This window comes from Nannobrachium achirus (genome assembly GCF_963921795.1).
Source record: "Nannobrachium achirus genome assembly, chromosome: 11".
Classification (NCBI taxonomy): domain Eukaryota; kingdom Metazoa; phylum Chordata; class Actinopteri; order Myctophiformes; family Myctophidae; genus Nannobrachium; species Nannobrachium achirus.
The window spans coordinates 12,318,822-12,344,555 of record NC_137820.1 but is presented as its reverse complement, the minus strand read 5'-3'; the positions used below and the strand labels follow the sequence as shown (position 1 = coordinate 12,344,555).

The 25,734-nt window shown below is 42.3% G+C and overlaps 2 protein-coding genes across 7 annotated transcripts; one reads left to right on the top strand and one right to left on the bottom strand.

Moving 5' to 3' along the window:
- Positions 1-225: 225 nt before the first annotated feature.
- On the bottom strand, positions 226-12,014 carry ldhd (lactate dehydrogenase D). 2 transcript variants are annotated; one of them, XM_080736502.1, is made up of 11 exons: positions 11,268-12,014; positions 10,937-11,049; positions 10,347-10,488; positions 9,807-9,948; positions 9,167-9,326; positions 8,066-8,265; positions 7,063-7,191; positions 6,245-6,372; positions 4,428-4,518; positions 3,167-3,278; positions 226-1,597 (listed from the first exon to the last, which is right to left on the bottom strand). In XM_080736502.1, exons 1-11 carry the CDS (start codon positions 11,388-11,390, stop codon positions 1,432-1,434), a joined length of 1,506 nt encoding a protein of 501 aa, XP_080592628.1. In that variant the 5' UTR covers positions 11,391-12,014; the 3' UTR covers positions 226-1,431. The 2 variants fall into 2 exon arrangements, with proteins under 2 accessions (XP_080592628.1, XP_080592629.1); XM_080736503.1 differs by having other exon boundaries at positions 11,264-11,388.
- A 582-nt stretch (positions 12,015-12,596) lies between these two features.
- Positions 12,597-25,157, top strand: fam169b (family with sequence similarity 169 member B). 5 transcript variants are annotated; one of them, XM_080737499.1, is made up of 8 exons: positions 12,597-12,678; positions 13,268-13,427; positions 13,554-13,656; positions 13,761-13,846; positions 14,104-14,266; positions 21,632-21,814; positions 22,166-22,291; positions 24,455-25,157. In XM_080737499.1, exons 2-8 carry the CDS (start codon positions 13,287-13,289, stop codon positions 24,469-24,471), a joined length of 819 nt encoding a protein of 272 aa, XP_080593625.1. In that variant the 5' UTR covers positions 12,597-12,678; positions 13,268-13,286; the 3' UTR covers positions 24,472-25,157. The 5 variants fall into 5 exon arrangements, with proteins under 5 accessions (XP_080593625.1, XP_080593622.1, XP_080593626.1 ...); XM_080737496.1 differs by having other exon boundaries at positions 23,913-25,157; XM_080737497.1 differs by having other exon boundaries at positions 12,602-12,682; positions 23,913-25,157.
- The last annotated feature ends 577 nt before the right edge of the window (positions 25,158-25,734 follow it).

Below are 25,734 nucleotides of genomic sequence, written 5' to 3'. Positions count from 1 at the left end.
CTAAGCATGCACACTTGTTCATCCCCAATCACTTTTTCTCTCTCACGCACGCACGCACGCACGCACGCACAAAGGCAAAGGCAAGCTCGTCCTGTACCATTGTATGTTGCACAGCATTGCTTTCAACGTTCACAATATCAATATCAATATCATACCCTGCCTGGAGAAAAATGCAGTCAGGAAAGTAATTTCCATAAGAAAACAATTTCACAGTTATTACTCAGTTATTATTTATTATTATTTCCAAAATCTAAATTCTGTGAGAGAAATGGCACTCAGTCACAGCACGAATACTGTACATTAACCATGTAGAATTGGACAAATCAATATTAAAGTGCATTCTAAAAACATCGATGTTGTCGGGTGGAAACCTTATATGTCCAAAACCGTTCGTTTTGCATTTATCATTTTAAAAATGATTTAAACTAGTGAAAACAGACGTTGTGTGCTTGTAGATCGGCTGTTTTCACTACCTTTGTGCGACGGCCTTGTATGATGAAGCAGGGCTTTACTTTGTGAAAAAAATTACAAATTTGAAACTTGGAGATACAAGGTTTCTGCCCGACAGTGATGATATATTCAATAAATAATTAAAGTTATGAAAATATATGTATCAATATAGAATAAAACAGCCTTTGAGGCTCTCCATCTAATGTGATTCACATGCCTGGCAGAACAGAAATGTGTCCTTAGTGACCTGGGAGGCCTTTAGAAAATCGGTACACTGCTGCCACTTTGTGGCAGACCGCTGAACTACATAATTCTCTCAGCACATACAATTTAAGATCTTTGTCACCTCAAAGAAAACAATCACCATGATTTATTATATTATAGTTTAGCAGTCGCTCTTATACAGAGCAACTCAGTGCTAGGGCTGTCACGGTTATGACATTTTACATGACGATTAATTGTCACTCAAATAATTGCGATTAACGATTTAATTGTGTTTTTGTCTTTGAAAATTACATTTCTGTTTGGCTTTTAGTCTTTGAAGTTGCACATGGTATGGCACATAACCTAAATATACAAAGTTATTGACATATTCGACAACTTTATACTTAAAAAAGAACATTGATAGTGGAAATAGCCGATCTACAAGCTCTCTTGTAGATCTGCTATTTCCACTATTTTGTACTTAAAAAAAAGACATATGAACATTTTTCAACATGGACACGATTATGAAAATCATGTCAAATAATTGCGATTAGACGATGTGACAGCCCTACTCAGTGCAAGATTAAAAATTACATGAACGATAGTCAACCAACAACAGGGTTACTAAGCGGTCAAGTAAATGAGCTCGTTGATTTGCTATTTTCACAACATGACACCATTGTACGATGAACTATAAAACAAAAGCCTTGCCAGCATGCACTTTAGCTCCCAGGAAAATTAAACGGAGTGCTGTATGGGGGCTCGTCAAGACAAATGTTACAGAACCTTCCCAGGATTCATCAGGTTTTTGGGGTCGAGTGAGGCTTTGAGACCCTGCATGACCTCCATAGTCGAGGGTCCCATCTCCTCGCGGAGGAGCGCTCTCTTCCCCAAGCCAACTCCATGCTCGCCAGTACATGTACCATCCATGGCCAGAGCTCGCCTACAACAAGAAACATGTGTTACTTCCATTTGAAGTACCATGCATACAGTAGTAGTACATAAGGACCACAGGAATACACAAGAAACGGAGGGGGAGAGTGATTTAATCCGGTTGCTCCGTAGGTCCGTACGTAATTGTCTCTGTCCGTAACCTTACGGACAACAACCCGACGGATTAAAAACGATAAAGACGTACGCACGCTTGAACTACCTGTGGCGAACATTTGTCAACCGTGGCAGTAGTGAGGACAATTACTTATGACAGCGGTTCTGAAACTATGTGTCCCAACAAGAAATATAATTTAGCAAGAAACCGGAAAAAAGGAACGTCATTGCAATCACTGAAGACTGGACTGAAGTCTGGACTCCTCACAGGCTCAAACGGCTTTATTGGCATGAGAAAACATACACACAAACGCACACGCGCACACACTCACACCGCCTGTCCTCCAACAGCGAGACGGGTGCAGTGCACTGTGTTTTGTTATAATGACTCAGTCCGGGTGGTTAATCTGTACCTCGGTCCCTCGCGGAGTTGCATTTACCGCGATAACGTTGCCAACAGACAGCAGCTTATACCAAACATCACGTCGGTCGTCGGGTCAAGAAATTCTGTGGTTCTACATATTGGCTAAAAAACCACCTCCATGTGGCTCGCGGCCCCAACGGGAGCAGAATTGGAGTGGAGAGTGGGGTCGGCACGTAAATAACGTAGAGAGGAACTATGCATGTCGACGGATCTACCGTAAGTACTCTCTCACCCAAAAACGTACACAAAATCACGCATACGTAACTATAAACGGCCCTTAAAATCCCTGCTGAGAAATGTAAAGTGGCATTTAACTTTGTTGTCCAGACTACTACAGACTGTCTAACGAAGTCGAGAGATCAGTCAGTTGTAAGGTGTGAAAAAGTTGCTGAATGCAACTCTCTCCGCTAAAGAAATGGCTTGACGTTCACTATTCAACAAAAACGTACAAACATGTGCATGGCTGATTCATTTCAGAAATCATAGCAGTAAAGATGGTCGCTGCACAGCAGGGGGATTACAGAACATAGGCACAAGGTTATACTTGAACTAAACTGTAGACTATTTTGGTTTATCAAATTGTTATTATTTAAAGCTGCCCTGTGTAACTTTCCTCTTCTGCACAAGTATTTATAAAGGGCTTTGCCTTACACGAAAGCAGGACAAATCACTTTTAATATTGGTAGTCTCCACTATGATGTACTTGATCATTTCCATCTTCTGTTTTTTAAAATAGAGCCACACAAAAACGAGCATGGAGTCACATACACTTTACGATGTGTCTGCATTTTGAGCAAACATGCATGATATACCATGTAGTCTGTGCGCTGTATGCAGACAATATACATTTACCGCAAGCACCACCTCCACTGCATTTGCGAAAGAGCCCCCGCTAGCCCTCTTTGAAAACCATGTAGTGCAACAGATTTTGGGCACAGGTGCTTTCCAACAGCGTGCTGGAACCTTAAAGTTGTTCAGTGGAATATAGCTACAGAGTCGGGATGGATAATAGGAAGATAAGAAAAAGAGAGGTCACACTACCTGGCCAGTCTCTCAGCGAAGAGGTGGACCCTGTGGACCTCGTCTTCATCACTGGGGTCCAGCACCATTATACAGTGGAAGTTACCATCACCCACATGGCCTGCTATAGGCCCTGGGGGCAGACAGACGGACAGCAATCTAAACATACAGTACTAATCAATTAATTTCTACCTGGTGTCCTTATTTTGGGCATGTGATTATAGGCAAAAATTGCTCAAGAATGTTCACAAATGTAAACAAAAGATCTGCATGCTCACACCCTGGTCAACGCGTCACGATGCAACCATTGTGCCGCATTGTGAGCTTATTGCAACCGTCAGGTCGCAGTTACTATCAAAACCTCGACCAGCTGTCCGTCAGTCTGTCAGTCTGTCACACGTCACACTTTTGCCCTGCTCATATCTCCGCAACCGTTGCCCCGATCTATGCCAAATTTTGCACACACACTCCTTGCCTACCAAACCACAACCCATCAATTCTCACATGACCCTCTTCTAGCGCCACCATGAGGCCGATTCTTGCAAAACACATTTTTGGACACTGCTCCTACAAATCTTGACCTAAAATCACGCAAATCGGTACACACTTGGTCTACACTCATGTGTCATCAACATGGATCTGTCCCACATAGCGCCACCATCAGGACGTTTTTTTCAAACGGACACTGCTCCTACACATTTTGCTCTCAAATCACGCTGCGACCTAACGGTCGCTTATCTCCCGATTAGGGAGTCTTACTGGTAGATCTGTTATATCCGCTATTCATTATATGACAAAGTATATAGGGTTCATTGAACATGTATAAGAAAGATAAGATTAACTTGGAGTGTTGATTTAACAATAAAACGTAAATAACAATGAGATCACTCAAAAATAAGCAGTGAATCTATTGTAGTGAGAACCGACTAAATCTACACATTAACCATCACATATCATCACTGTCCTGTTTTTACAATTTAAGAGTTAAATTAAAAAGGATTTTACTGTTGGGCTGAACCAGAGACGAAGGAGATTTATTTACCCTGGTTACATTGAGTAAGACCGAAGGCCTGTTACTTATTATTAGTCTCCAAGTCCCCCTGTGTGAATTCGGTTATTTACCAATTAAAAACACAGCTTGAAATAGAGTGTGATCCTTGCTAAAAGCCTTGCTAAACCAGCACAGAGACCTGTCTATTCACTGTGTGTAGAGGGACATCCTCACACCCCATCACAACCATACACAGGTTGATTTGTACAATATTTTATTTGATCTATTTACCTGTGAGTCTGTTCTGAACCAGGTCTTCCTTAGTCTCCACAATGATCTGAGGCAGGCAAGAGAGAGGAACGCACACATCTGTAGAGTAGGCCTGTAGGAAGGAAGCACGCACGCACGCGCAGCACACACACACACACACACACACACACACACACACACACACACACACACACACACACACACACACAGGTAAGGTCAGTAATACCAATCTGCAGTTGAATTAATTATCTAACATTTTGTTCATGATTCTTAGCTATGTCAGTCAGTCAGTCAGTCAGTCAGTCAGTCAGTCAGTCAGTCAGTCAGTCAGTCAGACAGACAGACAGACAGACAGACAGACAGACAGACAGACAGACAGACAGACAGACAGACAGACAGACAGTCCAACATTTTGGTCACAAATCTCAAAAACAGTCTGGATTGCTATGGCATTTGCTGTGTATCTTCACTCTGCACAAAGAATGAAACCTACATATTATGGTGATCCCATGTCCTTTCCTTTAGCATGCACCATCCTGGACAATATTACCATTTGCTATTTTGCTTACAAGATATCTCATATGAAACATATTATACACTGCATGTCCAAAACCACTGCTTTTCAAGAAATGGAAAAGAAAATAACCTCTACCATGGCCTTACCACCCTTAGCCCAAAATGTCACACCAGATATCTCATTCTAATAGGCAGACTGCAGGAGGCGGTGACCATATGGCCTTTCCTCTGATGCCTCCTTCAGTAACAATACAATACAGAGTATAGAGAACAATTCTGTCACTAATGATCATTTAATGTTTTCCTTTTTAGCCCTGCTAGTGAGAGCACAGGGTACTACATCTCCTTGCCTTTGGGGTGCTGAGCTGAGCTTCTATTAACAGTTTTCTTTTTCTTATTATTCAAATTATACTTCTTATTAAGAATAATGATTCATAAAAGCTCAATCAAGTGCTTTATAAATGTTGCATCTACCATTTTTGTCCACGGAATTCCCCATCACTGTAAATTGGCGTTTCAGGTCTTAATGGGTTAACAACCCCAATTATTTGGCTATAGCGTGCCAGCATTCACTTACGCTTTATGTTGAAGAGCCCAAAAGATCCCCGGAAGCCACGTGCATGTGCATGTTGTGTAATCTGACGGTCTGTTTGCATTCGGTCGCAAAACTAAAATCCTAACCGTGGCCTATCGTCACGGCCCAGTGTCGGCGTGAAAAAGAGCGGCTCCCTACCTTCTTGGCGTTCTGAAAGTAGATTCTGAGATAAAGCCGAGATGCTGTTGCTGGCCATGATGCTGGCAGCCAAGTTGCATGATGGGATATGTAGAGCTTTTGCTCACCAACCGCTACCACAGGTTATGTTTGCCTGGTAACCATGGTAACCAGGTAAGACGTCCCCAGATGTCTTAACGGTGAGTCGGTGACTATTAACCCTTGTCCCTAAAGCCCCTATCATAGTAGGCACCGCGGTGATAAAGCTATCCACCACGGTGTAGTCTTTTTAAGTCATAAAACTACAACATTGTGTCATTACTCGCGGTGAAGAGCTATCCACCACGAACCCCGACACATCTCTCTGTTTTTACTTTCAAACAGATCGTCCCATCACCCTGTTCACTGATTGGTCGATCTAGACCAGTCAGTCACAGTGATAGGACTTCACCGTGACTGACTATGATGGCCACCACTTTTTTCTCACTTTAGGTGGATAGCTTTACACCTAAAATTTTCGGTGAATAGCTCTTCACCCTGGACTCTGATAGAGGCTTTAGACGCCTGTGGACGTCTTAAGGAAAAAGTGGCAGTCGTCAGAGTCTCTTACCTTGCAACCAGGTCTGAGTGACAGCGCAGCATACCAGGCGTCATGGCGGGCCTTCCAGAGTCGGTTACGTGTTTCTGCGTCTCGCGCCCACTGGAACTCTGAACCACCGTTAAACTGAGTGATCTCCTCTACAAACAAACACACAAACACGCACGCACGCTCATTTATCCCATTTAGAACGGGCACACATTATTGTGTATCATTATTTTATGCAGATATACAAGCTCACAGCGCGGCACCGAGTGCCGCGCTGCGAGCTTGTAGATCTGCTATTTTTGAAAAATCTTGAAAATTAGAATTTTGACCCGATTCAATAAGTGTCCTTCTAAGTCCTTCTTTGAATCCTTCTAAGATTTTTTGAAAAAAAACCTATGTTTCTATGTCAGCAATCTGGCCAGCCATCGTCAAAGAAAAGGTCCTTTACTTAACTGGAGCTCAGTTAGTCTGTTCTTGAGAGACTACTGTGTCAGTGGTTCTCAAACAACTGAATGTGAAGGACCCCCAAAATAATGATCTATTTGGCCACGGACCCCCATCTCAAAATATTTAGTTCCAGGGACCACCCAGAAGCAAAATTTGAGTTACAAACGTTTGCTTTGAAAATACACATATTCAAAGATTTGCACACACAACTTTTTCAAAAATAGCAGATCTACAAGCTCGCAGCGTGGCACTCAGTGCCGTGCTGTGAGCTTGTATATCTGCTATTTTTCACTGGTTAAAGCATTCAATAATTCTAGGCCTAAATTTAATTCACTTGAATTACACAAACACAAACACAGACATTAAAATGAGAGGAAGCGCACAGACCTACGCACCTGTTGTGTTGACCTGCTCGTCGAGACTTTTCTCTGTGCCGTGAAACTCCAGGAAGAGAGTTGGAGCAACCGGGTAGGACAGAGAGTTAAATGAGTTGCATGCACCTATCATCACATCATCCAGGAACTCTGGAAAACAGACACACACACGCACACACAGTTTCAACAAGTGGACTTACTGACTCACCTGCCAGTGAGGAGCCCCCACCAGGAGGACTTAGAGCCTTCTTCCTACTCCTCCCGCCCAACACTGCCTGCTGACAGGTGCCGCCCCAGCCCGTAGGAATGACCAGCATCACCCTCCTCGTCCGGCTTCCCTCCTCCAATAGTGTTCGCACAGACGCCCGACATAGCCGGTTGCACCACAGGGGATTCGAACCCACAACCTTCCGTGGTGGTGGGCAGGGACTTTACCACTGCGCCACCCAAGCGCTAAATGAAAACATTTTAACGCTCATCTTTTCTTTTCTCTTCTAAAATATGAACCCTTGTTGTAAAAAACAAAGTTGTCCTTTAAAGGTGATACACCATGCATTTAAAAAGTATTTATGTCATATTGTTTATGTCCCAAAAACGTTTTTCAAAAGGTTTGAGGCTAAATTACCACTCCTGAATAGAGAGCCTCTCTCATTTTGAATGGCTCTCAGAGCATTTCAGCTGCAGTACCACCTTTGGCCTGAACTGGTGAACTGGTTTGAAAAAAAAAAAAAAAAAAAAAAAAAAAAAACATTTTGAAAAAAGATTTTTTTTGATTTTTCTTTTTTTTCTTTTTTTTGACGTCACAATCGGCAGATGACGTCACAATCGGCAGCAAATCTGGATAGCCTGTTTTGAGAACCCGTGGGATACTTTTAACCTTCGCCTTCTCAAAACCAGAGAAAGACACAACGGTCAGAAATGGGACTTTGTGAGGATAGAAGGTGCTAGTGGGACCCCCAAAATAGGTTTTAAAATAGGAAAAGTGAAATTTCATGGTGTATCACCTTTAAGTGGTTAAGCTCACCAATGCGAGCGATGGGCACTCCAGCCTGCAGGACTTGCACGGTGCTGTCCACAGCAGCCTGGACAGAGGGGAAGGAACACACGGCGGACACAACGGCTTCCGGGACGCCGTACAGCCGGAGGGTTGTCTTGGTGATGATGCCAAGCGTGCCCTCTGACCCCACAAACAGGTTGGTGAGGTTGTACCCCGCCGAGGTCTTCCTGAAGGACAGAGGAAGAGAGAGAGAGAGAGGGATGAAGGAGGGCAAAAGATGCTTTATCAGGATCTGAGCTAAATATAATGGTGCTGGAACTATTGGTTATTCTCTTAGTGATTATTCCATCGATTACTTTTTCGAGTAATCAAATGGTTGAGAAGCAAGTTTTTTCATAATTAGTTTTATTCCCTTTATACAGTATATCAATTAATCGAGGCAAAAACAAAATCTTCTCTCATGGGTGTCCCTGGCAGGTTCCTTGAAGCTTTATGAGGTTCCTACTACTGTACACAGACATTAAAACCCGTTCAGAACGGGTACACAGTATTGTGTATCATTATTTTATGCTTTAACTATTGAAAAATAGCAGATATACAAGCTCACAGCGCGGCACAGAGTGCCGCGCTGCGAGCTTGTAGATCTGCTATTTTTGAAAAATCGTGAAAATTTGAATTTTGACCCGTGTCTTTTGAATCCTTCAAAGATTTTTGGAAAAACCCTATGTTTCTATGTCAGCAATCTGGCCAGCCATCGTCAAAGAAAAGGTCCTTTTCACATAACTGGAGCTCAGTTAGTCTGTTCTTGAGAGACTACTATGTCAGTGGTTCTCAAACCTTTTCATGTGAAGGACCCCCAAAATGATATTTATTTGGCCAGGGACGCCCATCTCAAAATATTTAGTTCCAGGGTCCACCCAGAAGCAAAATTTGAGTTGCAAACTTTCGCTTTGAAAATACATACCGGTATATTCAAAGATTTGCACAAATTTTTACGACTTTTTCAAAAATAGCAGATCTACAAGCTCGCAGCGCGGAACTCGGTGCCACGCTGTGAGCTTGTATATCTGCTATTTTTCACTCGTTAAAGCATTCAATAATTCTGGGCCTAAATGGGTTAAAAGCTACCTGGTTCGTCTGCCTTTCCCAGCAGTATGTATGATGGTTCCATCTGCCAACACCACCTCCAGGTTTAGAGTGTTCTCTCTCATGGTACCGTAACGCACTGCATTGGTACCAGATGCACTGGTTGCAGCCATGCCGCACAGAGACGCATCTGCTCCCGGGTCTGAGGTCATAACATAACATGAGAAGTGCTCAGGATTTGTACTTGAAAGTAGAATGAGTAGAATGTAGACATACTCTGTTGCATTCGAACTGTTACTTGAGTAAAAGTAAAAAATGTATTGGTTATCCTCTGTTACAAAAGGTGGGCGTGAAATTCCACTTGATCACTAGAAAAGCAGTTCCTGCAGAAACTGCGTGGGTTTGAAAACACACACAAAGTATATTATGCACAGTAGAAAATGTACCCATCCCTCCTCAGACTGACTTTTGATTCAGCTCAAGTCCAAGCAAAAATTTGAAAATTTGAAATTTGAATGAAATTTCTAGCTCATAGAATGTGGAAGTAGTCAGTAGGATGCCAAAAAAAGTGGTGGAATAAATAAATATAAATTGTGGACAACTAGTGTGTGCCCGCTGGAGCGAGCCCACAGGTTGAGAACCACTGCACTGAGCTACACAGGGAGACAGTGATGGGACTCGCCTACTGGAAACCACAGGCCTGTGTCTCGAAGGTAGGAGTTGAGAGCCTTGCGCGTCACACCAGGCTCCACCGTCACATCAAAGTCTTCCGGGTGGAGGTCCAGGACCTGGTCCATGTTCCTCAGACTGAAACAAACTCCACCCTGCGTGGGGGAAGAGAAACAGGAGCTCCAACAGGGTGGTGTACAATTGCAATAACAACCAGTAAGGCGAGAAGCATTGAAACGACAGAGACTGACATGTTCTACGGTAACATTTAGGGGTGAAACAAATCAATGGGCCTACAAAGAGTCTTCTCAAATTATTGGCTTAGGAATGCGACAAAAACAAAAAATATTATTGAACTCAAGTCTCCATAGGGTGGGAAATCGATAGGAAAAAAAAGTTGGGGGGTGAACTACTCTATAGTGGTTAACTGATTTGTAAGCGCACTTCTCAGTTATTTGGTGAATATAAAAAGTGGATAGAATAGAATAGGATAAGAAAATAAATGATGCAGCCATAAAAACATATATCTTTTGTGCCAAAAGTTCTCTCTCACGTTCAAAGCGCCAACCCCTCCCTCTAGGCCTGTTCCAGTGCCAAAGGGTATGATGGGGAGTGAATGTTGATGGCAGATCTTGGCCAGGTGGCTGACCTCTTCAACACAGCGAGGAAACACCACCACATCTGGAGGACGACACCTGAATAGGGATGGGACCATATGAACATTTCATATCACCATTATTGTGACCAAAGAAATCGCCATTTACGATATTATCGCGATAATATCAAAATATCCCAAACATCCATTATCATGGGGCAGAACATTTACCAAAAAATAGCAGAGCTCACAACGTGTCGCAACACAATGCGCTGTGGGCTTGTATATCGGCTAAATACTTTTGGTAGAGAGTGAAAAAAAGATCTATATTATAAGTATGTTTTATCAATAGAGGGTTTAAATGGTACTGGATATGCAGCTCGGCAAATAAAAGGTGTTTGATCCTAGTGCATGACAGAGGACGATTTCACGATAAATTAAATCTCCACGATACGATTGTCGTGAGTGTTTTTTATCACGATAAACGATAATATTGCGTAGCGTCCTTCCCTACTGAATATGGAATGTATGGTGAGTGAGAGACAGACCTGTGCTTGGACTCATCTTTGCCATGCTGTTCTCTTATGGCGTCACCCAAATGCACACCATCCTCGCCACACACAGACCTGAATGCAGAGACCACCTTCTCCAGGCCAACAACCTGTACAAGGTGTACACACGCATGCACACACACACACACACACACACACACACACACACACACACACACACACACACACACACACACACACAGTTTGTGTTTTTGTTGTTTTTAATCAATCATTTAAATGCTTCTTGCTGTGTTTTTACCTATGTTGTATGTAAAGCACTTTGTGAGTTCCCTCTGTGAAAAGTGTGATACAAATAAAATGTACTTACTCTCTCTCTCTCTCTCTGTCTCTCTCTCTCTCTCTCTCTCTCTCTCACACACACACACACACACACACACACACACACACACACACACACACACACACACACACACAGTGTGACTGATGTCATAACAGTGTAATAATTAAGAATAAGTAAGAATTATTATTATTATTATATTATAAACCACCAAAACATCATCAAAAGCACCTTAAGTGTTACATCTTGAATAGGAAATGACAGTGCTATGACCATAGGGTTATGACATTGTCATATAGCCTATTTATTCATAATTAAATAGCATACACAATAAGTTATCTGGGCTTGGTTGCAAATCGTTTGAGCATTGTGGTAAATATGTCTAGCCAAAAGCTACATAGCCTATGCTGGAATGGATTCGTGTTGTTTAAAAAAAAACAGGCAGATCTGCTTATGAGTTATGACAGGCTTACAATGTGATTACTGATTATAATACAATCATGATGCCTCATGCACAACATTAGAGCAAGTGTTACAATACAGTGTAGACTAAATGGGTAAATGCAGCCTATACTTACTCCTGCAGCATGTTCCCTTTTGATATGTCGACATTGCATGAGACGAGGCAGGCGAGGTAGCAAGCGACACGTTGAGGTCAATAAAGTGGTCATTGTAGCAGCGGTAGTAGTAATACTTATTTGTTAATACCGGTTTTATATAACGCTATAAGGTCATAGAGTTCATATCATAGAGTATAAGTAACCTCGCCTACCAGCCTTTCTGAGAGAAAGCCTGGTGTTCGTTCACAACAGGCCGTTTGGTTTCCGCCTAAAGCGCGGAAACCACTAGAAGAAGCGGCGTCGCTTTGATTTAGCTCCCTCCGTTTGTTTCCCCAATCCCTATTAAAATGCTCGAGTAGCCTAGTGTAGTCTTGCCAGTCGCTACCAGTTGGACAAAAAGATGCATGTAAAAACTAATTTTTCAAAAGCAAAACTACTCTGCATCAAGGAGTTTATTAGGTAGGCCCTAAAAGTATGTCCTTGAGCGCAGGGGAATTATTTTGGGTTAAAACTGAATCCGGTGGATAGTTCCGGCAAATTGTAGTCCTTTGAGTACTACAACATGACGTAAAGTGGTTTCCTCCCTCGACCGGATCAAACCTCGAAAAGTGAACTGATCCCAGACTAAGTATAAGGTACTTCATATTGGTCACATTGTACTTTAATACTTCCGGGGAGTGTTGTTGACACCAGCTACTGTACAACGTAAACACCTCGTCTGATTCCCCTCTTTAATCACAAGGTGGCGCTGCAAGTCAACAAGTAAAGACAGCCTGCACTGTACTTAGGACTGGAGTCACACGGGGGGAAACAAAACAAAACATAACACAACAGGGAAGTAACAGGCAGAAAAACATTTCATCAGTGAATTTGCTCCTACTGTAAGTAAGTTATTTTACAGTGTGCAATACATTTATTATGAGCCTATAGTTGTTTGTAGCCTACGAGGGTTTGGTGTAGAATTGTTGTAACCTCGCCTACCAGGCTTTCTCCCGGGAGATTGTTGTAGCCTACACACCTTTACAGCAGTTGTAGCCTCCGTACAGTACAGTACGTACAGTAGCCTACACTGTTTGAATTTCGACCGTGGCCATTACTTTCATGGTCGCCCTTTTCCAGAAATGTATTTTGTACGTGATGCACAACGGCTTTGCTTCTTATTTAGCCGTTTATCACCACACAAGCGTGGGTGGCTCAGTAGCTGACAGGTGTACAAGATACACTACACCTCCAAGATACCCATGTACCTGACAAACTACTTCCTAAAGGTCAACGATGTCCACGATCACAACACCAGAGGCAGCTCCACTAATCATGTTCAACTTAGATTTAACACTTATAGGATCTCCTTTTAGTTGACCTTGTACCAGTCATTTGTGCTGTTAGTGTTATGAAACTGTACTTTTTTCCTATTGCAAACTTCTAATAAATTCTTCAATCAATCAATCAGCCTTCATTTCTCTGTCACAGGCCCACCTGATTAAGAAACATGTATCCCGTGGACCGACTGCCAGCTCTGGATTCCAGTGAGCTGACCTCAGCCTCTGAGCATTATCTGTCTACTTTGCAAATGCAATCTGTAATGCAGCATGAAAATATATGGATTGAAACATTTCACTCAAAGGTTAAGGTACCAGGAACATGTTCTATTGCTCCAACTTCAGTTTACTTTATTTTATATTTACAGTATATGAAAATTGCAAATTGCAATGCAAAGCAGTACTACCCATCTGAGCATCTGTTTTTGGCTGCCCAGGTGGAGGTAACAGGACCTAATGTCAGCAGGTTGCTGCTGTTTGAAGATGACCAGCTTGACTGTATTCTCCCAGCACTAAAGCCCCCTGGTGACCATACACAAGGTCAGGACTACAAGCATACGCAGACACGCAGCGGCACACATGCACATGCAGAGCACACACAAACTCACTATTTATATTTTCTTGCCTTTCTGCCTTCATTACAGTGGTGGCCCTGTATCTAAATGGGAAGTGGTGGTCGGTAGATGATGTTTTGAGAACAACCAGCAAATCCAGGAACGGCCTTGTCTTGGTAAGTGTAAGTGTTGTGTGTAAAGCATGTGTGCTGAGTGAGCAATCACACGTGTGTTCATTAAATGTATTTATCTCTTGGTGTGCTCCCACCACCACAGCACTGCACACCACAGACATCTCTACAGCTGGTGTGAGGTGTTACAGTTTCAGTTTAGGCATTTAGCAGACACTTTAAATGTCTGACTGCCTGTGCCCTTACAAATCGTCAATGAAGTATTCAATCAATCATTAAAATTCCACGTCTTGGTGTCCCAGGTGCAGTCTTTGATGGAGAGGGTGATTCTGTATCTGCTCAGCCAGGTGGTGGAGAAGCTTCCAGAGGAGGAGGTGCTGTTCCGCCCTCACCCCAGCAGAGAGCATGGTAAACTGCTGTGGAGTAATGGAGAGGCTGTGGGATTCTATACCATCAAACTGAAAGGTAAGAGGGAGAAGAACGAGGAAGGAAAGGTGGTGGAGGAGGAGAAAGGGACACATATAGTGATGGAGGACACACGACCTGGCGTTTGCCAACGGGTCCGAGGCGTTAAGCTAGATGCAGAATAGGCCCAAATTTTTAGTCAACATTTTTAACTCAAATATTTTCTTCTGGGGGTCCCTGGAACAAAATATTTTGAGATGGGGGTCCGGTGACCAAATACTGTACATATCATTTTGGCGGTCCTTGACATGGCCAAATACATATCATTTTGGCGGTCCTTACCACTGATATAGGCTGATTCAAATTTTCTGAAACAATTAATGTTGCTATATCAGTGGTTCGCAAACTTAGTCATGCTCATGTCAAGGACCCCAAAATGATAAGTATTTGGCCATGGACCCCCATCTCAAAATATTTTGTTCCAGGGACCCACAGAAGCAAATATTTGAGTTAAGCCCTAAGCTAGATGCAGAATCTATTCTGTGTCTAGTTTAGGGCCTCAGACCCGTTGGCAAAAACGAGCACGTGGAGGACACAGACCACTCTACAAAACAATCTAGGGTAAAACTAAGGCACACAGTGGCTGCCTTTGCATAGCGGTGAGAGAATATTGGGACCCACACGTAGTTGCAAGTTAAGATTACGATTAAGGCCAAGATATAGCTTTGCTACATTGTGGAAAATCAAAACCATTGAACCTCTGTTGCATTTAAATGCATGTGGAGTCTCTTGTCTTTACTCATAACAGCCATAACCTATTCAGAAGTCTTTGTGTACGAGCACAGAGACATAAATTCCCTGCCTTCTAAATAAATCTCTAGGCACACATGCCTTACTTACCTTAGTATGTTTTCTGCATGTGTGCTACAGGTACATGCGGAAAACACATTCTACCCAACAGGGCTTCTACTCTGTTTTTCATTTTATTTATGATGAGAGCAGGGATGACATGCAGTAAAATACCTCAAGTCAGACTCGAACCAAGGTCAGCTGCAGGGGGTGCCTCTCACCATCTCCTTTATCCCAACTCTAGAAACACATGTGTGTGCTTTTTTCTTGAATGCTGATATTAAGGTTCAAGGTGTTCCTTCTGGAAAAGAAATCATACTGGCCATGCAGAAAAGTACAGTAGATGTTTATTTTAAGATCATGCATAAAACCGACAGCATTTTCGCCTTGGCAAGGCCTCAGCCTTCATGTCCCCTGTGTCCTCTGTCCACATGATCCTTTTCATTGCTTTGTAGTTGAGTTCAGTAGAGCAGGGGTTCCCAAACGTTTTTGTCTCAAGGCACCCCATAAATATTTGTGTAATCCGAGGCACCCCTACATTATAATTTTCACCCCCAGCACCTTATGTTTATAGCATATTGTTGTTGTTGGGTGGAAACCTTGTTTGTCCAAAACTGTTCACTTTGTATTTATCATCTATAAAATGTACTAAACTAGTGAAAACAGCAGATCTACAGGCGTTGTGTGCTTGTAGATCGGCTGTTTTCACTAGTTTTGTGCGACAGAGGTTTTTGCCTGACAGTGACGATATTTTAGTGATTTTTATGTTGCGAGGAAAACGTTGAGATAATAGCCATTTTGGTTAGAACTGTGAAAATAACTTTGTACTTCAAGTTTAAAATGATACTAAATATTCCTTCAAGTGTCCAAATAAATTCCAAATATTATCAAATGATCTCGAGGCACTCCTGGACTGCCGTCGCGGCACCCCAGGGTTCCCCGTCACCCACTTTGAAAACCCGTGCAGTAGAGTAAAAACCTCCCATACCAGGTAGTGATGCAGCCAGTCAGGATGCTCTTGGTGCTTCCTTTGTAGAAGGCCAGCAGGACCTTATGGCCCCTGAACTTCTTTAGTCGCCTGAGAAAGTAGAGGCGTTGTTGTGCCTTCTGTGTACGTCTCAGGTGAGTTACTCAGTGATTTGAACTCCAGCTGCAGGAATTTTAACTCGCTTCCTCTCTCCACTGCAGCACACAATACCATTACTGCTATCCCCAATAGGTACAGTAGTTATGATTTTAAATTTTAGATGCCGATGGCATTTAGCTTATCTTTTCTAAATACATGTCTCTCAATTCCCAAGGCGCTAATCCTGATTCAAGCATTCTGTACATTTTGGGACAATACAATTGGAGCAAAAGGGAGTTAGGGATAGCAGAAATTATAAGGAAACCAAAAGGGATCAGAGATACATGGGTATTTTTTTAATATAATTAGTGTGGTTGCCCAACTTGCCCAACAGGGCAACACATTATAGTCCTGGGGAAACTTTATTTATTACTAGGGTAGCTTTTCCGCTGCCATTGGAAATTGACAGACAGACAGACTTCTGTCCGGGATAGACTTTATTTATTACTAGGGCAACTTTTCCAGTGACATTGGAAATTGATGGAATCAATGGGAATGGGAATCAGTAGGGAATCAATGGGAGTGGGAATCAATAGGGAATCAGTAAGGAATCAGGGAGTGGGAATCAATAGGGAATCAATTGGTCGAGCTTCACATGACAGTTAGCTTACTGTAGAATATAGTCACGTCAGCAACCGTCAGCAACCACACTCGCAATTTCCAATTGCATCTTTCTAGTTATATTATTATATTACTGGCAGTGGCCTAATATACACCATTGGTTTATACTCCAGTACCTGGCTTAAAGTCCTGCTCGCAATTTGGTGTTAGGGGAGTTTCTCACCTGAACTGAGTCAGTGGGTCCCTAGACATGAAAAATCACCGAGGTGCTCGTCCGCCATAGTGGCACGAATGGCGCAATGGCCATATCAAATATGGCTGCCATCGGCTATGATGAAAATCCAACTTTTCTGTTTCTGGGTGTATATGCACATGTAATACCTCTATTTGGACTAATTGTGGTGTGGGGAATTCATTTCTGATATTGTTTTGACCATTTTGGGTGATTTGGACCTCAAAAGGTCATGGTCAAGGTCATTTTGCTATTCCGAAGACCGTGGGCCATAACTTGGCCATTGTTAGGAGTAAAAACAGGTGCAGTAGGTCTAAATCAACTAATGCTGACATGTATAATTCATTTCTGACATTGTTTTGACCATTAAGGATCATCTTGTCTTTGAAATATCAATGTCAATGCCATTTTACAAAAGTTTGTTACTATTTTATAGTAAGTTTGTTTTGTTTATAACAAAAGACATACTAGTGAGAAATACAACAAGTAAACATCAACATTTAACTTTAAAGGGGGTTTTAAATTGGTGTTTAAATGAGCAAATAAGACTATTTACAAATAAAAGTAACAAATACAATTACACAACAAAATCACTCACAAAATTAAATAACAATTTTTCCCTCAAAGTGCACCATATTGTGATTGTGTGCATGCAAGTATAGTATGAGGTGTTTTTACAGGATGGATTTGTCATTGTTCCATGGCAAAATATGATGCACAGAACTCCATCAGTGTCGAGTGTCTTGCTTCAGACATGGCAGGAGTGACATTTACTTTTTGAGGCAGTTGTCCTTTGGACAAGTATATTTCCCATTCACTTGTCTGGGGACAAAAGTCACTTGTCCGGATAAAAATGTCATACATTGAAATAATATCAAAAGGACGGCTAATGACCCCCCTTGCTCCCTCCACTCCATATTATGGGCACTTGTCCCAGACAACAGGACAAGCCTTTATGGCATGTCCCGTTCCATGTTCCATTGGTTCTAGTCTTTCCTCAGGTTCCTTGGCTGTTGCAAGCAGGTGGCAAGAAATGCGCTAGAAAGGTGCCTTGTTGGTCTCAGCAGTTGTTCTTCTCTGCTACCAATACTGTGTCTTGTTCTGTCAAGGTCTTTGCCTCTCCAAAGTTTGTTAGATATTGTACTCGGTCAGAAGCCATAACTACATAGATAGATAGATAGATAGATAGATACCTTTATTATCCCAAGGGGGAAATTCAGTTGTCCAGTAGTAGCACAGCAGTATACAGTTATTTACAAAGTTACAGAGACGTAAGAAAAAATAGATAAGAGGGAAAGAAACAAGAGAACAAAAAAAAGAGCAGTACAGTACCAATAAAGAGAAGGTGCATCAATAGAGGGGGCGAATAATATATAAGTATATATACATAAAGTGTCTTGCAAAAAAGACCATAGCAGTCAATGCTAGTTAGTGCAAACAAGTATCTCACTGTCATTGTTAAACAAAGCAAAAATACTCAGAAACTACCAACACAAACTAATAGTGCAAAGTCAAAAAAAATCAGTGCGAAAAAAGAAGAAACTAGGAAGCGTGTCACCGCAAGACGCACATGAGCACTCTTCCTGGACGGTCCTTTTGGGTCAAAGTCAATACAGCAATAGTTCCTAAGAGGTCAATGTCAATACAGCAAAGGTTCCGTCAGTCTAAGTTAGGAAGGGAGACCTTTTCAAGCGTCCGTTATGTGTCTCGTTGTACAGCTTAAGGGCAGCCGGTACAAAAGATTTTCCTAATCTCTCACATCTCCGTCCTGGGTAGGTAAAGCGGTCGTTTCCTCTCTTACTCCAGTAACTGGTGATCTCTAGATGGAGGGGGTGGGAGGAGTTCTCCAAGATGGAATCCAGCTTCCTCGCTACATGTTTAATCCTCACCTGGCCCATGCAGTCATCTCCTGTCTCCAAGGCATACAGTATGTACCTTGATCACTGTCTTGGCTAGTGGTGCTCCAAGATGAGACTGCTTGATGCAGTGGAAGTGAGTCTCACCAGTGCCATACTGCTGCCAGATCTCCTTCATCCCCAGTGCTTGGAAATATGGGGTGTAGTATAGCAGTAATGTGAAGGAGACTGGGGTCCGCTCATATTTCCGACATCCCATTATTCTGACCATTAGGTTAGTGAAGGTTAGGGATAGGCTTAGTTATAATGGAGGCTGTACATGCACCAGGTGTCAGCCTCCTCAATCCTATTCAAGATGTCTGGGATCTCTTCTCCACTAGCGACATCATCAACAGAGACAACAGAGCTGATAATGGTAAATGGACTGCATTTACAGTATATAGCACTCTTCTCCAAAGCGCTGTACAATGTATTTCACATTCGCCCATTAACACACACATTCACACATACATTCACACCATGAAACCATGCAAGGTGCTCATCGGGAGCAGTTAGGGGTTCAGTGTCTTGCTTAAGGACACTTCGACAAATAAGCAGGAGGCAGCCGTTCTACCTACATCGCCACAAGCTTGAATGGACACCATATTCCGAACACACAGCTGGAGAGCTGTTTGTTCTCCTCAGACACCCAGAATTTGTAAAGTTGATGAGGGATGGGTCTGTCGACTCTGTTATCTCTGATGATGAGTGGCTCCCTGCAAAAGGGGCTGGAGGTGAAGAGATCCCAAAGATTGAACTAGATTGAGGAGGCTGTCACCAAGCTGCTGGTACATGTGGAGTCAACTGGCCCTATTATAACTAAACCTACCCATAACCCTAACCTAATGGAGGGAATAATGGGTCGCCAGGATTATGAGTGGACCCCAGAGAGTTGTCGTAGTGATACTTACAAGCACTGGGGATTAATTAGATCTGGTAGCAGTATGGCACTAGGTGTGCAGCGGCACATGCTCTACAGCATCAAGCAGTCTCTCATCTTGGAGCACCACTAGCCAAGACAGTGATCAGGGGACATATGCCTTGGAAACTGGAGATGACTGCATGGGCCAGGTGGGGACTAAGCATGCAGCTATGGCTTCTGACCGAATACAATATCTAACAAACTTTGGAGAGGCAAAGACCTTGACAGAACAAGACACAGCATTGGTAGCAGAGAAGTACAACTGCTGAGACCATCAAGGCACCTTTCTAGTGCATGTCTTGCTACCTGCTTGCAACAGCCAAGGAACCTGAGGAAAGACTAGAACCAATGGAACATGGATGGATGCAAGGAACACTTCGACTCTCGAGGATATGGCTGCCTTGCTGATGGATAAATGGTAAATGGTAAATGGTGCATTTATATAGCGCTTTTATCCAAAGCGCTTTACAGAAATTGTGCATTACATTCACCCACACATTCATACACCGGTGGCGGAGGAAACCATGCAAGGCACCAACCAGCTCACCGGGAGCAATGTGGGGTTCAGAGTCTTGCCCAAGGACCCTTCGACATTAACTCAGGGGGAGCCCGGATGCGAACTGGGAACCCTTCGGGAACCATTCGTGCTCTAATAACAGTTTCTCTACCCCTGAGCTATGCCGCCCCAATATCGGTGCATCATATTTTGCCATGGAACAATGGCAAATACATCCTGTAAAAACACATCATACTAACTTGGATGCACACAATCACAATATGGTGCACTTTGAGGGAAATTGTTATTTAATTTTGTGTGTGCTTTTGTGTGTGATTTTTATTTGTCACTTTTATTCGTAAATAGTCTTATTTGCTCATTTAAACACCCATTTTAAACCCCCCTTTAAAGTTAAATGTGGATGTTCAACGTTGTATTTCTCACTAGTATGTCTTTTGTTATAAACAAAACAAACTTACTATAAAATAGTAACAAACTTACAAAAAATACTATAAAAGTGCAAGTAATGAACAAAATCGTTTTTGAAAAATGGCATTGACATTGATATTTCAAAGACAAGATGATCCTTAATGGTCAAAACAATGTCAGAAATGAATTTTACATGTCAGCATTAGTTGATTTAGACCTACTGCACCTGTTTCTACTCCTAACAATGGCCAAGTTATGGCCCACGGTCTTCGGAATAGCAAAATTACCTTGACCATGACCTTTTGAGGTCCAAATCACCCAAAATGGTCAAAACAATATCAGAAATGAATTCCCCGCACCACAATTAGTCCAAATAGAGGTATTACATGTTCATATACACCCAGAAACAGAAAAGTTGGATTTTTATCATAGCCGATGGCAGCCATATTTGATATGGCCATTGCGCCATTCGTGCCACTATGGCGGACGAGCACCTCGGTGATTTTTCATGTCTAGGGACCCACTGACTCAGTTCAGGTGAGAAACTCCCCTAACACCAAATTGCGAACAGGACTTTAAGCCAGATACTGTATTATTAATGGATATTACATATTTTGGCAAGTAAACACAAATCTAATGATATATATATTGTATAATTGTGAGCTTGCCTGAAAGGCGAGAACACTATGTTATCTTCATTATTTATTTACCAAGTTCCACCACGACAGTACAAAGGCACGGCCCTTAGCCAACGAGGTGCAATTGCGGTGCGGAAAAACATCTGGGAGTGGTGTTAGCTGGAGTATTGGTTGAGCTTCACATGACAGTTAGCACGCTGCAGAATATAGTCACGAGCGAGCCCGCACTGTTTTGTAGGAACAGTATTTCTAGTTTCCATGTGATGTTCTGTTAAAGGTAGCTTGTGTGATGGCTGCACCAGTCAGAGCTACCTGCTCCCTGTTCTGGACACTGTATTGGTGAGGAGCAGCAGGAGGAGGAGTGGCCTGGGACTACAGATGCTGGAGGACTTCTGCTCCTCATTCCCCACAGAGGAGGTGCTGGGAGTCAGCTCTCCCTTGTCACATAGTATGGTCGCAGGTCAGTCTCTGCCATTGCTGTCTAAAGCCAAATCAGCAGTTTGTTGATTTATGTGGTTTCTTTTCTTTATTTTTCTTTATTTTATTTTGTATAAAATACATATACACCAACATTCACATTTTCCCAAACAAAACCATTTTTGTGGTTTGATGTTTTCTTTGGTTTCAGGATGTAGAAAAACAAGTCTTTGTCTGCAATACATATTTGAGGGAATAATTTGAGATCTTGTTTTGTATGGTGTTATGGCTTTTGTCCTGCGAGATTTACTTTGTGTATTAAACCTCTCCCTCCATTGTAAATTGATTGATCGTCCTTCAAGAGGTTACGGGCTCATGTCCCCTGTGTTAACAGTGTGTAGGACGTTTCTGCAAAAACATGATGACCAGAGAGAGCGCCTGTATGAAGTGGAAGCTCCTGGGGGCTGGGCTCAGCGACGGAACATCTGGCTGAACATCCAGCTAGGCCGATACCCATTCAGTAAGGCTGCAGTATTTCAGTAATAGTATCTCTTCTATGCTAAGTATTAAGTAGTACCAGACCTTATTGTCAGTAGTTGTGATTTTTCATGTACTGGTACAGGTCAATTTGAGTACATTTTATTGTCTCCGCCAGGCCGAAAGGCTAACATTGGCTTCCAAAGTTTGCGGGATTGCTCCATTTGGAACAAAATGCCTCAAATCATGAACGCAACTTCCGATTTCCGTGAAAAGGCAGAAGAAGACATTAATTTCACATTGGCCTATTATAGCACCACCAGGAGGCCACACAATCCGACCTGGTAGAGACCTGTGCTCGGAGGAGCACTGCTTCTAGTTTGTGCCTGTGAGAAAATTCCTTTAGCAGGGTCAGTGACAAAGGCATTCCAGTGATTCCACACACAACTCAAAACACTGAATGAGAACATAATGTAGCAATTAAAAAAGAAAACACCTGCTGGGGAGTGGGGAGATGTCATAGTCGTGTTTATGTTCACTAAAGAGCAGCTGTGAACTGTGTGACTAAAGGCTTTGGCACGGTTCTTCAAGAGTTTGATTGCACAATGCACAATGCTTCGTCCAAACATATCGGACAGCTAAAGGTAGACCTTTGTTAATCCCACATGGGAAATTCAGTTTGAGACGCACCCAGCTGATGACTGATGATCGGGGTCATGATGAACGCTTGGGGAGGAGCTGTTAGTGTTAAGTGTCTTGTTCAGGAACACGTGTGTATTGGGTGGGCCAGGAGGTGAACTGGTGACTTTCTGATTACCAGACGGCCTCACTAATCATTAAGTGTCTGGAATTAACCTCTCAGGAACACTTTGGGCTAGGCCTTAGCCCCTAGCCGCTAGATATCTTGTTGGACTGCTGATGCGCACTTATGAGAAAAAATAAAAAGAGTTGCGTGCCGTGCATTTATTGCTTATAAGGATAAAGGAAACATTCAGTCTGAAAAAGTCCAGTTTGCTAATTCACAACTACTACTTTTCTGTTTGAATTTCTCTAAATTGTAACGTAGTGTACCGTACAAATATCATTTATGAAAAGGCTACTTACTATCCTGGCCTGAAGTCGGAATTGTTTTGCGTATTACCGGTACTTTATGACTGAAACGTTTTTCTCTCTTGGTGTTTTGTATGTGGGGATTATCTGGCTCATCGCATGTATCATTCTGTCATGAAAGATAGATTGTATCATGAGTGAAACAGCTTCAGGTATGACCCTGCGCAAGCCTACCTCAATTTAATAAGAGCTACTTACCTCAGTAGAGAATGCTATCATTCTGGACCAAAATCTTTAATTTGATCTAGATAAAATCATAAAACGGGTCTGTGGTCTAACACACACACACACACACACACACACACACACACACACACACACACACACACACACACACAACACACACACACACACACACACACACACACACACACACACACACACACACACACACACACAATATATATATGGTCGATATAAGGGATCAGTTGGCCTCCCAGGCTCAGAGGCCAAGGGGGCGTCACCAAGTTAAAGCGATCCGGTGGGAAAAGGCAGTTCGATTTTTGGAAAGTCGCAAAAAAAATGGCTTGACATTGATTTCCCTGTCTGTCCAGGTGTGGATGAGAAGAAGAATCCCATGTTGTCAGGGGACTCCATGAAGAATGAAGGACATAATACCCAGTGTCACACGGAACAGATCTTTCTTGCATGTTGTGAAGTGAATAGCAGACCCAAGTATTGTGACCTGATACTGTATGCCTTGATCTCTATAATCTAAAGTCAAAGAAAGCCATTCCTAATTACACTCCATTACGTTAAAGAGTCCCAGCCGTAGATAAGAGTTTGAATTCATGTAAAATCTCAAGTCAGACTGAAGCAAATTATCTCAGCCATGCGTTTCATGCTATCATGTACAGTACATGGCAATCTGGCTAGCCATCGTCAGGGAAAAGTTCTGTCGCTCTCTTCCCTTTTGCAGCAATGCAGAAGTTTGTAATCGAGAGAATAAGTACATGGTAACTAAATTTGTAAAATCTTAGCATCTGTAATAATTACATTAGCTGCACAGTGATTCAAAAACAGGCTTATTTAGGAAAATAGGTAGACACCGTGATGCAATGTAAACATTACAATTCTTATTTTTTCTCTCTCAAAGCAATCTCAAGATGCTAGGCAGGAGGCTGAGTCATCAGAGGACACTGGGGACTTTTACAGCGCACAAAGACCCCTGCCAATAGACTCGCATATTAAGGTTTGGGACCCAAGCCAGGTCGGAAGTGCCCCGAGTGCAAAGCCTCCTACAACAGGATGTATCTCAGCAGCCCATGTTGAATCCCAGAACATAGAACTGTCTCCAAGATTACGAGGCCCTCCAAAAAAAACACCAGCTGTCCGAACCTCCTGTGGCGAAGAATCGGAATCATCAGGCCCTACAGAACCCATGACTATAGGCTCTTCAAACCTTACTACGCCTGGACCCATAGAATCGCCACAATCTCTCAAACCAAGACGAGAGAAGGAGGAGTTGCTCAGATGTGTCAAACGAGTGAGAATGACATTGAAGTAAACACAGAAAGAGAGGGCTTCTGCTGTTAACCACTTGAGCTGATTGAAAGTGGGAAAGCATGTCTGAGAGGTGAAAGTGAAAAGGGGTCCACAGAGGGGTTGGCATGTCCAACAACATTTTATAATTTGATATTTTGCACAGTAGATGGAAGAACTGTATACTTTCATACTTAGTTCTTGTAACTGTGGTCATAGTAAGGTTGTCTTGCACAAAATAATGTCCCCGTCTTTGTACCTGTTGTCAAATTGTAGTGTGACAATGTTGAAGTTTCCTACAATTAAAGCTGGATTCAGTGCCTTAAATGATAAATCTCAACATTTTGGATTACATATGATTACTTTTATGGTGTTACATAATTTAAATTATATAGGCTCCACTAGCTTAAAAGTCCTATTACATTTTTTGGCTATTCGAAAATAGCCATTCTACAAGCTCACCATGACAAGTGAGCTTTGTAGATCTATTTCTTTTTTTTCTTTTTTTTTCTTTTAAACATGTTATCTTGACAATCTTGTCTGAAACATTTTCATGACAATGCTCCTCAAATTAATATGGTATTTAGCCACGGACCCCCACCTGAAAATAGTTTGTACCAGCCAGGCACATGTACAAGATTTGTGTTATTAAAATGTTAATAATTTTGATAATGTCAGTTAAAAATATTCAATTTTTTTTTAATAGCATATCAACAAACTCACATGAGCTTTGGTCTGCTATTTCGAAATATCTGGTGTATTTAGGGATAACGTTATAACAAAATGACGATGGCGTTTTCTCTACAAATGGAAAGGAAGCCGTAGGCACGTCACGTTTGACAAATGAAGCGCACTCGTTCAGTTTCTCTTTCAGGAAGGAACCAAGGAAGATCA